Here is a 14,253-nt window from a genome sequence, read left to right as displayed (position 1 = left end):
TGTATCAAAACGTGTGTACAAATTTTAACCCATATACAGTTAGAAACCGTATACTGTTTGAAAACTGACATCCGGTTGCATCAGTTTTTTAAGAAAAAAAACATATACATTTAACTTTTCACTCCATTTTGAATAAAGTTTTACTTTTTTGATTGAAATTCCAAGAAAAAAAACTGTGCAAAGTCAAAAACCGTATGGTGAAAACCGGATGGAACTGTATGCACATACAGTTCTGTACAGTTCCCATTGACTCCCATGTTAAAAAATAAATAAAAAAAAAAGTATACGGTTTAATACAGTTTTTCAACCGGACCTTAAACCGTGGTAGGCTACGGTTTGGGGTACAGGAAAAAAAACCTGACAAAACCGTACAGGTTGCAAAACGGACACAACCTGATGCATCTTTTGGCATACGGTTTTCAATGGAGTCAATGCATACGTTTTCCAATACGGTTCCGTACGGTTTTCACATAGAAAACGTATACGGGAACTGTATTGCAAAAACGTGGTGTGAATGCACCCTTAGCAAGGTATTCAGCAGCATCTCAGCTGCACAGAGGCCTCTACATGTGGATTCATCCTAAATAGATCCCACAACATTTCGCCCAAGCTGCAGTGCTGAATGCAGTTCTTCTCAGATAACTTATCTGCAAGAACACAGAGAATCCCAGAAGAGCAGCCTCTGCTATGTTCCAATCCTGTTTTTTTTTTTTTTTTAGCAAAAAATATAGGTACGGAATACAGATTGCATGGTGGTTGTGATTTAGCATGCTGTAGTAGCTCGTAATCCACAAGGCATCAAGTCTGAGGGTTATATATGTATCAGGAATCCATGACAAATACAAACTGTTATACTCCTGAGCTTATAGGAACTAGAATTAGAAGATAACATACCAGATTGAGCAGCATTCTGCTAATCACAGGGAACTGGTTTATAGTCAGATTGGATATGTGGAAATTTTGGGAGGGTGTTCCTGACCACAGATTTTATGGACTTTTTTTTTTTCAAAAACGCCTACGTCAGTGGTCTTCAAACTGTGGCCCTCCAGATGTTGCAAAACTACAATTCCCAGCATGCCCGGACAGCCGTTGGCTGTCCGGGCATGCTGGGAGTTGTAGTTTTGCATCATCTGGAGGGCCACAGTTTGAAGACCGCTGGCCTACGTGATGGACTACATTTTGAAAGGAACCCTAACACTAGGTATGATCTCCCTATAAATCTGTACTCTATTATACTGATCAAAACAACACCATTATTTCCAACAAACGACTGGGGTGTAACAGGATACATGTTATTAGGCAACACTCCCTTCACAAACGCTCATCTGTAGACTGAATGAACAGGAGTTGTAATTGCCTGGACATGAAAGATTGCTTTCATATAAAGTCCATATTGCATATAAAGGTCAAAACGCAGCTTGATTTTTTTTTTTGGAACTTCAGCTTGCGTAATGGCCATCTTGACCCCTTTTTTGAAGCACATGAAGAGACCTTTGTCAGCAAGAGTTAAAATAACAAGAAAAACATTCTAGATGGACATGTCAGGCGGGGTGTGGAGGAGAAGAGCCAATCACAGGGGCCCTGGACTGCGTGCTTAAAGGGCTGGCGCAGCTGACATTAAATGGCTGTTTACACATTAAACAAGGTGAGAGGGAGGAGGCCAATAACCTTGTACTCTGATCTGTATTCCTAGGACCATGACCCCCTTCGGTTGTGCTATAAAAAGGTGCCAGATTATGAGAACAAATAATCAGCACATATACATCTATTTACTATTCGCTGCACAGACAAGTTTCTTCTCTCCTGTCATAGGGTGAAAAACAAAATATATATCTAATGACAGTACATACAAGCACAGGTCACAGTAAAATCATAAAGCTCAGGCTGGCAAGGCTTGTGACTTGATGTTGTGCAATGTCTGATCTGGGTGTTAAAATGTCTGCCTCTTCCTGTCATCTCCTGTAATTTTTAACACCAAGGAGAAAAAAAAAATAATAAAAAATAAAAAACACACAAAAACAACAACAACAAGTCAAAATGTTGAATGAACAATATAAAACCTAAATATACAGTACAAAATAAGTTTACACCCCAACAGTCAACGACTAAAAAATACAGTGCCATAAAACACATTTAATTAACACTTACTCCTACAAAAGCAGATGATATAGATTATTGTACAATGACTGCTATGACCTAAACAACTTATATAAAAAAAAAAAAAAAAAAACTGTGAAATAACCTGTATGGTGCCAGCTGTCAAGGCCTTTGCTTCACAAAATGTTACAGGAGGTTTCCTCACTGGCAGCCATATTAGAAAACTAAAAACTGTACAATGTATACCTTTACTAATGTGTATTTGTTACAGTACTTTCTATATATAACTAAAATTTAGTAGTGGCGGTCACTTTATAGGTGGTGTTGGCTTATACATAGGCAGTAAAGGTGATAAGTAGGGAAGACAGGGAGCGATTGGGTTCTATTGTATCCTCTATACACAGAAATGTAACAAGTATAAACAAAACATAACCGTTCAGCTGTTACAAATAAACAAAATAAAATAAAAAATAACGGTCACTATAAAGCTCAACGGCTGCACGAACATTCGGAAGGTTCCTATTGATCAAACCACAAGAAGCGTTCATTGCACAGGAAAGTAAAAAAAGGAGCCCCTCCATATGTAGGGGCCCCCACACCATCCTGTAGGAACCAACACTGTGCATTTAAAGGGACAGAAGGGTCTCACATCCAGTGCACAAAAAAAAAAAAAAAAACAGGACTCATCAACACCCCAAACACGAACCTTACAGGAGAATCCCCCCTCTCAGTGCCGCCCGCACACATTCCCGTCGTGTACACAGCCCCCCCCTGTCCAGTAATGCCGGTAGTTTAATAAACAATCCTTACTTGGTCGGTAGTTGTAGGTCAGAATCCGTGGGTTTGGAGCAGCAGGAGGAGGAGGAAGAGATAATTGAGTGCTTAGTCTTTCTTGGGGGTCCCCTGGTGTATTTTGTTGGGTGTTATTTCGAGGGGTGGGTTCACCGAGTCTGCCGGGATCCCGCAACCTCCCTCCTCCTGGCCCAAAGTGAAGGAAGTCAGGGGAAAAGTTTCACCCTCAGCAACCCTGCGGATGGATCTCACATTCACACACCCAGCGTGCTGTGGCTTGGAGAGAGTGGAGTTGACGGATCTATATTATGAAGCTCCCCTGCAAGGTTAACTGTTTCGGTTCGGCGTGTGAACAGGAGGGGATAGTTACTGAGATTTCTGTATAGAACTAGATTTGCTTATAGTGCAGGATGAGGTTATACTGTTGTCTTTTATAGATTTATTTATTTCAACACATAAACCTTAATACATTAGACTATCATAGTATTTGGAATATTGAAGGGTACTGTGTGTAAACCAGTGTTTCCCAACCAGTGTGCCTCCAGCTGTTGCAAAACGACAATTCCCAGCATGCCCGGACAGCCGAAGGCTGTCCGGGCATGCTGGGAGTTGTCGTTTTGCAACAGCTGGAGGCACACTGGTTGGGAAACACTGGTGTAAACTGGTGTAAACACTGAGAAACACTGGTGTAAACTGGTGGAAACACTGGTGTAAACCAGTGTTTCCCAACCAGTGTGCCTCCAGCTGTTGCAAAACGACAACTCCCAACATGCCCGGACAGCCAAAGGCTGTCCGGGCATGCTGGGAGTTGTCGTTTTGCAACAGCTGGAGGCACTCTTGTTGGGAAACACTGGTGTAAACTGTGCACCGGCCTATTGAGAACTATGATGCCAGGGTACTAAACATAACCTTCTTCAATGCCACCTTTCGTAGGCTCGGTTCAAACTACGTTCCTGCCCCCATTATTCGTATCCACCCAAAACAGGATGCGACGTATACTGTTAACGGGCGCAGCGGTCGCCATTCACTTCTATGGCCGATCGGAGTCACCCAGTGAGGCTGGGTTCACACCACGTTTTTGCAATACAGTTCCCGTATACGTTTTCAATTTGACAACCGTATGCCAAAAGATGCATCAGGTTGTGTACGTTTTGCCAGGTTTTTTTTCCCATACTCAAAACCGTAGCCTACCAAGGTTTTTGGTCCAGGTGAAAAAATGTATTGAAACATAAACGTTTTTTCAAACATGGGAGTCAATGTGAACCGTACAGAACTGTATGTGCGTAAGGTTCCATCTAGTTTTCACCGTACGGTTTTTGACTTTGCACAGCTTTTTTCTTGGAATTTCAATCAAACAAGTGAAACTTTATTCATAATGGAGTGAAAAGTTAAAAACGTATACATTTTTTTCTTAAAAAACAGATGCAACCAGACATCATTTTTCAAACCGTATACGGATAAAAATTTGTACACACGTTTTGATACAGTTTAGTCAGGTTTTGAGGAATCCGTTTTTTTTTAATCAAAAACCTGATACGGGAACTTTATTGCAAAAATTTGGTGTGAACCCAGCCTAACATAGTATTTGGAATATTGAAGGGTACTGTGTGTAAAACAGTATTTCCCAACCAGTGTGCCTCCAGCTGTTGCAAAACTACAACTCCCAGCAGTGTGAACTATGCACCGGCCTATCGAGAACTATGATGGCAGGCTACAAAACATAACCTTGTTCAATGCCACCATTCGTAGGCTCGATTCAAACTACGTTCCTGCCCCAGTTAATTGTATCCATCAGCATCCCACCCAAAACAGGATGCCGACGTATACTGTTAAGGGGCGCAGCGGTCGCCATTCACTTGTATTGCCGATCGGAGTCACCTAGTGACTCTGTTCGGGATGTATCCGCTATTTTAAGCAGACAAAAACGACTGCCCGAGCATGCTGGGAATTGTAGTTTTGCAACAGCTGGAGGCACTCTGGTTGGAAAACAGTGCAAAAGACTTTCATGTAAGGCTATGTTCACATTGGAGTGTGAACTCCATTTAAGACGTTCAATCACAGAATTAGTTAAATTAGCGGGGCCCTGAACGGCAAAAAAAAATGCTGCAAGCAGTAATGTTTTATCCATGCAGATCCTGCTAAGCAAACAGAAACCAGTTGGACCCTAGTAAAGTCAATGGGATTCTTTGCTATATGTTATGAAGGGGACCATCCGGCTAAGTTCACACTGCTGTTGGGTTCCGACATGTTCTGTGTCCATTAAGCTCTTTTTCTGTGCTGAATGGACACAAAACGGCTCAGAGCACAACTGACACCATTGCGTCTCGATGGATCCCATGGGGGTCTGAGCGCTGGAACCCCCGTGATCTCCAGCAGTCTGCTGGAAGGGGGCGTGCCGCCCCCGCACGGAGCGCCGGCCAAGACCCCCCCTCCATGTATCCCATAGAGATACATGGAGGGGGGGGGTGTCAGCTGCAGCTTCCTGCAGGGGTCAGATCGAGCGCTTCCGTCCCAGCAGTTGGGCCCTCCGCGATCTATAACTTGTCCCCTATCCTTTGGATACGGCATAAGTAATTTTTTCGCTGCACTATTCCTTTAAGTAAAAAATATATATAATTTCCGGAAAAAAAAATGATAATAATAATACAAAAAATTTGCCATCTTTGAGGCTTTATAGCCAACCTGGAGTATGCTGTGTCTTGAAAAACATGCTGCAGACCCCAAAAATTCAAAAAACATGGTGGCCCAAATCTATCAGTGTTGTCTAACATTTAGATAGTATAAACTTAAAGTGTACCTGTCATTTAGAAAAACTTTTCACATGTCAGAGAAAGAACGCAATATTCAGTTCCTGGCTGAGTCTTCTATGTACCCACATCATGTCATTTGGATTCCTGCAACAGGAGGTAAGAGACACAGAGTCATGACCTGAAAGCTAAGGCTGGGTCCACACTACGTTTTGTCCCATACGGGAGCGCATACGGCAGGAGGGAGCTAAAACCTCGCGCTCCCGTATGTGACCGTATGCGCTCCCGTATGTCATTCACTTCAATGAGCCGACCGGAGTGAAACGTTCGGTCCGGTCGGCTCATTTTTGCGCCGTATGCGCTTTTACAACCGGACCTAAAACCGTGGTCAACCACGGTTTTAGGTCCGGTTGTAAAAGCGCATACGGCGCAAAAATGAGCCGACCGGACCGAACGTTTCACTCCGGTCGGCTCATTGAAGTGAATGACATACGGGAGCGCATACGGTCACATACGGGAGCGCGAGGTTTTAGCTCCCTCCTGCCGTATGCGCTCCCGTATGGGACAAAACGTAGTGTGGACCCAGCCTAACACAGCTTGTTCAGGAGCATGACCCCTGCTAGTGAGAGGAATGCAGAAGACCTGAGCAGCACAAGAGGCCTATTATCTTTCCACAACTACGCAGATAAAAGTGACAGTAACATAATTCTAATAATAGTGTGAGTAACATTATTGGGTTTATGTTTTTTTCTTCCTTGGTCACAGGTACGCTTTAAGTCTTCTAAAATAATGACCCCTTAAATCCCTTTCCTTAGATACGGAGGTTAGGACTTGTATCACATGGGGGGGGAGATTTATCAATACTTGTGCAGAGCTAAAGTTACCCAGTTGCCCATAGCAACCAATCAGATCGCTTCTTTCATTTTGTAGAGGCCTTGTCAAATATGAAAAAAGAAATCCGATTGGTTACCATGGGCAATTTTTCCTCTGCACAGGTTTTAAAAAATCTCCACCATAGTGTATATTCTGCCCTTGTGTTTTTTCACCCAAGGTGCATTATCTTGCACTTATCCACATTACTTGTCAGAGTTCTGACCATTCCTCTAGTTTACCTAAATATTTTTCCTTTTGGCGTATCCCTCCAGGAACATCAACCCTGTTACAAATCTTTGTGTCATAAGCAAAAAGACCAATACCTTACCATCGAGACCTTTTGCAATATCACTAATGAAGATATTAAACAAAATGGGTCCCAGTATAGATCCCTGAGGTCCCCACTGGTAACAAGACCTTGCTCTGAATATTCTCCATTGACTACAACCCTCTGTTGTCTGTCACTCAGCCACTGACTAATCCACTCAACAATATGGGAGTCCAACAATATGGGAGTCCAACAATATGGGAGTCCAACAATATGGGAGTCCAACAATATGGGAGTCCAACAATATGGGAGTCCAACAATATGGGAGTCCAACAATATGGGAGTCCAACAATATGGGAGTCCAACAATATGGGAGTCCAAGCTCAATGACTGCAGTTTATTAATAGACTTTACTAAAATCTAGATAAGTGATGTCTATGGCACCTCCTGGATCTACCATTTTAGTCACTCAATCAAAAAAAATCAATAAGATGAGTCTGACATGATCTCCTTGGTGTAAACCCATGTTGTTTCTCATCTTGTAATCCATGTGATTTTAGATGTTCCACAATCCTATAGTGTTGCTCGCGAATATTCGCAATTCGAATATTATTCGCGAATATCGCATATTCGCGAATTCGCGAATTTCGCGAATATAGCGCTATATATTCGTAATTACGAATATTCGTTTTTTTTTTTTTTTTCACAGTACACATCACAGTGATCACCCCTCTCTGCTTCCAGCTTGTGTGGTGTAAAGACTTGTGTGGTGTAAAGAAGGCTGTAATACTACTGTGTGAGACTGGCGTGCGAAAATTCGCATATGCGAAAATTAACATATGCTAATTTTCGCATATGCGAATTTCCGCATACACTAATTTTCGCTTGCGCGTATTTTCGCATACGCGAAAATAAAACGAGAATATAACGAATATGCGAATATTCGCGAATATATGACGAATATTCGTCCATATATTCGCGAATATTCGCGAATTCGAATATGGCCTATGCCGCTCAACACTACAATCCTATCCTATAGTTTGGTTTTCATTAATTTCCCCTCTATTGATGCCAGACTTACTAGCCTATAATTGCCCTTGGCTATGTTTCTTTGATGCCCAGTCAGTCTCTGTTCATCTGGCCTTTAGTGATGACATATCAACACACGTGATGGCACAAACACACTAGAGAGTAGATATTTCACCTCCCCAATAAACTCAGTGGGGAACATTTGCAACAAGTTCAATTCTGCAGTAGAAATTAAAATGCTAAGAACTTAAAGATCACAGTCATTACAGTCACGTTGGTGCGCTAGGTCCGCCTCCAAACTTTACTGCACACACAGGCTGCCACTGGTAGCCCTGTGTGTCTGCTCATAGGAGAATACACAATGTATTTCCAGCTGTACAGTGGATTTTGCGCAGTGTGAAATATGCTACATATACGCTACGGTGACCCTACCCTAATAGAAGAAGCAAGCTGCCATTGCCTGATTTAAGTGTCGCAATTTTCTACCTACAGACCCAAAGGCTTGTTTTATGCAGAACCACTGTACTTTGTAATGACATCACTCATATTACCACAAAACGTATAACGAAGCAAAAGAAAAAAAATTCTTTATAATGCCCTTTATGGTTAAAATAATGTTATATTTATTCTGTTAGTCGATAAAATAACAACTATATCTAATTTAGATTTTTTTGAGTTTTACTACTTTTAAAAAATTATAACTATTTGAAAAAAAGGAGTATGCTTGACCCCTTTTGCCCATTTTGGCCTTAAGGACTCGGTGAGGGGACCTCCGCCTGCCGTTCTGGATGATCAAATCTCCGCGGCAGCGATGCGAGCGATCCGATCATCCATTTTAGTGACTGCAGCGCTGCAGATGCCGTGATCTGTATTGATCACGGCATCTGAGGGGTTAATGGCGGACATCCGCACGATTGCGGATGTCAGCCATTACCGGCGGGTCCCTGGCTGCTATCAGCAGCTGGGACCGAGCATCACTTTGATGCTCGCGGTAATGTATAGGACATAAATGTTAAGTACCACCGCATCAGGACGTACATTTTTTTGTGCGGTGATCTGTAGTTTTTATGAGAACTATTTTTGTTTAGATGGGACTTTTTGGTTACTTTTTATTAATTATTGTGGTAACGGGGTGTGATGAGGGCAGATGTTGTTACCCTAGGGGCAGATGGCATTAACCCCTTGTATTCGTGACGCCACCCGAAAGTATACTGCTAGATCCTGGGCTAGGCATGGGGACAATAATGACTCTGACGCCAAGTTACGTGTAGACAGATGGTAAAGTCTATACAGTTCAGCCAGCGCCCACGGAGGTGACCAAGACTCAAAGACCTTAAGGGCTTGCTGGGACTTGTAGTAGGACTAGACATTTTAATGCAGGCCACGCTGACTTGACAGTTGCTGACAGGGACTGACTTGACTGATGACTGACAAAGCTATGACTGTAGATTACTTGCAATTGACTGTGGCTACAGACTGGACTTGAGGCCTCCAATGACTCTGGACACTCTCTCGACTTGACCTCAGCAAAGACTTGTAAGGAAAGAGAGAGAAGCTCCACCCAGGGCTTATATGGGGGAGACTAGCAGGGAGCCCATAGGTCACCACTGGGATCACTTGGTCACTGCTACCTCCTGGGTAACAATCACATGACAAGTCACATGGTAACAGTCTTAAAGTGACGTTTCCTGAACACATTACATGGTGGAATACATTAGAAACATATTTACATGGGAGGACAGATGCAAGGGGGCCGGGGGACACTGTAGGGAGGCTGCCTGACAGGGCAGCAAGGGTACGGGGTAACACCACCTGTATTGGGCTACCACATAATTTTTCTGGTATATGAAGTGACCAAAAAACAGCAATTCTGGCCTTTCTTTTAAAGTTCATGTTGTTCACCGTGCAGGGTCATAAGCATTATATTTTAACCTCTTAAGGACCTTACTTTTTAAAAATCATAACCCTTTCAATTTTCCACCCAAAAAATCCATATTATGGCTTATTTTTTGCGCCACCAATTCTACTTTGCAGTGACATAAGTCATTTTACCCAAAAATCCACAGTGAAACAGTATAAAAAATCATTGTGCGACAAAATTGAAGAAAATCATTTTGTAATTTTTGTAATTACACCTTATCTTTATTCTGTAGATCCATACGGTTAAAATGATACCCTACTTATATAGGTTTGATTTTGTCGTACTTCTGGAAAAAAATCATACCTACATGCAGGAAAATGTATACGTTTAAAAATGTCCTTTTCTGACCCCTATAACTTTTTTATTTTTCCGCATATGGGGATCTATGAGAACTAATTTTTTGCATCGTGATCTAAAGTTTTTATCGGTACCATTTTTGTTTTGATCGTACTTTTTGATCGCTTTTTATTCAATTTTTATGGTGTAAAAATTGATAAAAAATACGCTATTTTGGAATTTGGAATTTTTTTACGTGTACGCCATTGACCTTGAAGTTTAATTAATGATATATTTTTATAGTTCAGACATTTACGCACGTGGCGATACCACATATGTTTATATTTATTTACATCGTATTTTTTATGGGAAAAGGGGGGTGATTCTGACTTTTATTAGGGAAGGGGTTAAATCCCATTTATTAACACTTTATTTACACATTTGTTTTGCAATGTTATAGCCCCCATAGGGGGCTATAACATTGCACACACTGATTTCCTACACTGATTACTGCCTGGCATTGATCAGTGTTATTGCCGCTCGACTGCTCCTGCCTGGATCTCAGGCACTGAGCAGTCATTGTGCGATCGGACAGCGAGGAGGCAGGTAGGGATCCTCCTGCTGTCCTGCAAGCTGTTCGGGATGCCGCCATTTCACCGCAGCGGTCCCGAACAGCACCACTAAGCTAACCGGCAATGTTTACTTTCACTTTAGACGCGACGATCAAATTTGATCGCCGCATCTGAAGGGTTAATTCCGGGCATCACCGCGATCAGTGGTGTCCAGTATTATCCGCGGGTCCCGGCCGTTGATGGCCACAGGGACCGACGCGATATGATGCGGGGTCAGCACGTGACCCCGCGTTATATGGCAGGAGCCCGCGCAGGACGTATGCATACATCCTGTAGTGGGAAGGGGTTAATAGTTCGGACATTTCCACATGTGGTGATATCAAATATGTTTATGCTAATTTTTTTTATTAGGGGTGGGGCTTATTCACATTTATTAACTTTATTTTTAATCTTATTCACAATTTTTTTAGTCCCCATAGGGGACTATTACACGTTATCTTTCTATTGCAAACAATGTTTAATGCTATGTCATAGCATAGCATTGATCAATGTTATTGGTGCTTTGCTTCTGCCAAAGCAGCCTGGAGAAGCAGATCAATGAGTGGACAGCACTTGAGGGCAGTTAAAAACCCTCTCTTTGTCATACAGGCTGATTGGGACCTCGAAATCAAGCCATGGAGGTCCAGATCTTCCCTAAAGGACGGCCAACAAAATTTTAACACTTTTAGATGCCACAATCAACTATGACTGCGGAATCTTAAGGGTTAATACTAGGCATCGGTAGGCTGGAAAAAAAAAAAACTCCCAAGAAGAGCACTTTGCAAAAACAGAAATACTGTAGGTACAAAGCTCCTTCTTCTGCACCAAAAAGGAACACCCATATGCCCCAGAATATTGGCCCTGAGTTCCCTGAAATAAGAGCTTATGCATGTGCCTATTCTTTGTTCACACACTGGACAAGTTTGTAATAACGACCAATAAGAAAAAAAACATTAAATCACAGGAACGTTTAGGTACGGTATGATGTGCTTTGGATGTGTGTGCATGGGACCTAACGCTTAAAGGGATACTCCGGCTGACTTTTTTTTTTTTTATGTCCTATTATGCCCAGGCTGCAACAGTTAAAAAAAAGGAACACTTACTTACCTCTCGCTGCTCCCCTGTTGCCGCTGGTATTGCTGTCCCGTCTTCTTCCTACTTTTGGGGCCCAACACTTCACACCTCACTTAGCTAATCGACGGCTGCAGCGATGTCCCACCTCGCCCTACGGTCCCATTAATTTGCACTTTCTTCCCTAAAAAGAGATGTCCCACCTCGGGCAGTAATTGGCTGAGCGGCAGTGTCATGTATCAGGAAGAAGACCGGTGCCAGGCCCAATACATCACACTGCTGCCCAGCCAATCACTGATCGAAGCGGGACTTCGCTGTGGTCGGCGATTCACTAAGTGGCATCACGTGTCCGGCCCCAAAAGCAGGAAGACCTCACTGGAGGATAGAAGAAGGATACCAGGGGGGTAGGCACTACGGGGGAGATTTATCAAAACCTGTGCAAAGGAAAAGTTGTCCAGTTGCCCATAGCAACCAATCAGATCGCTTCTTTCATTTTGCAGAGGCCTTTTTAAAAATGAAAGAAGTGATCTGATTGGTTTCTATGGGCAACTCAGCAACTTTACCTCTGCACAGGTTTTGATAAATCTCCCCCTACGTGTGCGCCCTACGGTCCCATTAATTAGCACCATCTTCCCTAAAAAGTCTATATAGCCTACGTCTCCAAACTGAGGACCTCCAGATGTTGCAAAACTACAACCCCCAGCATGCCCGGACAGCCGCTGGCTGTCCGGGCATGCTGGGGGTTGTAGTTTTGCAACATCTGGAGGTCCACAGCTTGGCAACCACTGGTCTATAGAGAAGAATGCCTTCGCAATACGGCATCCTATAGGGCAGGCATGGGCAACCTTCGGCACTGCAGACGTTTTGGCGGGAGTTCAAGCTGCAAATTTGCCACACCGATCCAAAGGTCAGCCTTGAATTTCCACCATGGAAACGTACGTTGGATTAATATCCGATGTGTGAACACATCCCCAGGCTCCATAGTACAGAGCAGTAGGCACTACGGGGGAGATTTATCAAAACCTGTGCAGAGGAAAAGTTGCCCAGTTGCCCATAGCAACCAATCAGATCGCTTCTTTCATTTTTCAGAGGACTTGTTAAAAATGAAAGAAGCGATCTGATTGGTTACTATGGGCAACTTTTCCTCTGGACAGGTTTTGATAAATCTCCCCCTACGTGTGCGCCCTACGGTCCCATTGAATAGCACCATCTTCCCTAAAAAGTCTATATAAGCTAGGTCTCCAAACTGTGGAGCTCCAGATGTTGCAAAAGTACAACCCCCAGCATGCCCGGACAACTGGGGTTGTAGTTTTGCAACATCTGGAGGTCCACAGCTTGGCGACCACTGGTCTATAGAGAAGAATGCCTTCGCAATACGGCATCCTATAGGGCAGGCATGGGCAACCTTTGGCACTGCAGAGGTTTTGGACTACAACTCCCATGATGCTTTGACAGCATTTTAGCTGTATGAGCATTATGGGAGATGTAGTCCAAAACCTCTGCAGTGCTGAGGGTTGCCTATGCTTGTTATAGGGTATACCGCAGGGGTCAAGTCCTGGAAAAAAAAAAGTGAAAGAACTCACCCATGATTTCCACTCAAGGGCTGGTCCTGCTAATAGGAATGGTGCTCCTGCTTTGGAAAAAATGCAGGAACTCAGTTCCCACACATTCCTGCAGGACTTGACCCCTGGTATACCGTATTTTCTTTTCCGTGCAATTTTTAATTTTTTGGAAATAAAACAAATAGGCTTCCGCATGGCGGTCCAGTGTGGCCCCCAAAGTGCGCAAATTTACTTCACATTGTGAGTACATCACGATTTACCTGTATCCATGAGCCCTCATACTGGCTATCCCACATTACAGGGAACCAGTCAAAAGTTATTTACTTTATTTCTTTCCTATTTACTCTTATCTTTATAACCTATCGCCTGTACTTAGAACGAAATACAGACCATATGACCACCGTGTCACCGTAAACACCCAAACAAGCGAGCCCCTCTCTCTGTGTCTATCCTAGGGCCGCGGCAACGAAAGGGTTACTGCCGACGTCACGGGGACTAGTTTGTCCTTTTCTGGGAGCGAGCGCAGTGATACCGTCGGGTGTGTGCGTAGTGAGCGGCTCATACAACATTCTGGTGAGAAGACCGAGTGCTAAAAATATAAAGCGCTGCTAGCAACAGCGTTCTGATTGGGCGAGCGCTCGTCACAGTCGGGAGCCTATTGGTCGGCGAGCCCCGCCAATGGCAGTGCGAGATGCCGAATGCGTCATCCCTACGTAAATCACCACGTAGTGACTGACGGGACTTGTAGTAGAGCCGAGCGTGTTACGCGTGCGTAGGCAGTGTGGCCTGTGCAGGGAATTAGCCTATCGGACCCTGCTGTTGGTTTTTCGTTACAATGTGCAAGATAAAAAGTTCTTACGCTGGTGCATAGCTGCTCTATGGAGCGTGCACTCAATGCCTGAGTTGATAAATACAGCACAGCTATTGACGTGACTACCTCGCTGCCTATAAGACCCTGTTCACAGCGTATAGAAAAATAATCATCCTACCAATGACAGCAGCTTTC

The 14,253-nt window shown here is 43.4% G+C and overlaps 1 protein-coding gene across 3 annotated transcripts in view; it reads right to left on the bottom strand.

Moving 5' to 3' along the window:
• TOB2 (transducer of ERBB2, 2) overlaps positions 1-13,885 on the bottom strand; it is a 30,034-nt gene extending 16,149 nt beyond the window's left edge. The window contains exons 1-2 of one of the 3 annotated variants that reach the window (XM_056523854.1): positions 13,638-13,885; positions 5,687-5,783 (exon numbers count right to left, since the gene is read on the bottom strand). In XM_056523854.1, the coding sequence (XP_056379829.1) occupies positions 5,687-5,693 (7 nt within the window). In that variant the 5' untranslated portion in view covers positions 5,694-5,783; positions 13,638-13,885. Of the gene's footprint in view, positions 1-2,907; positions 3,133-5,686; positions 5,784-13,637 lie in introns of those variants that run through there. The other 2 variants (XM_056523857.1, XM_056523856.1) reach the window with 2 other exon arrangements.
• Between the last annotated feature and the right edge of the window lie 368 nt (positions 13,886-14,253).

The sequence above is a fragment of the Hyla sarda genome, chromosome 6 (genome assembly GCF_029499605.1).
Source record: "Hyla sarda isolate aHylSar1 chromosome 6, aHylSar1.hap1, whole genome shotgun sequence".
In the NCBI taxonomy this organism is placed as follows: domain Eukaryota; kingdom Metazoa; phylum Chordata; class Amphibia; order Anura; family Hylidae; genus Hyla; species Hyla sarda.
This window is presented reverse-complemented; position numbering and strand designations above follow the sequence as displayed.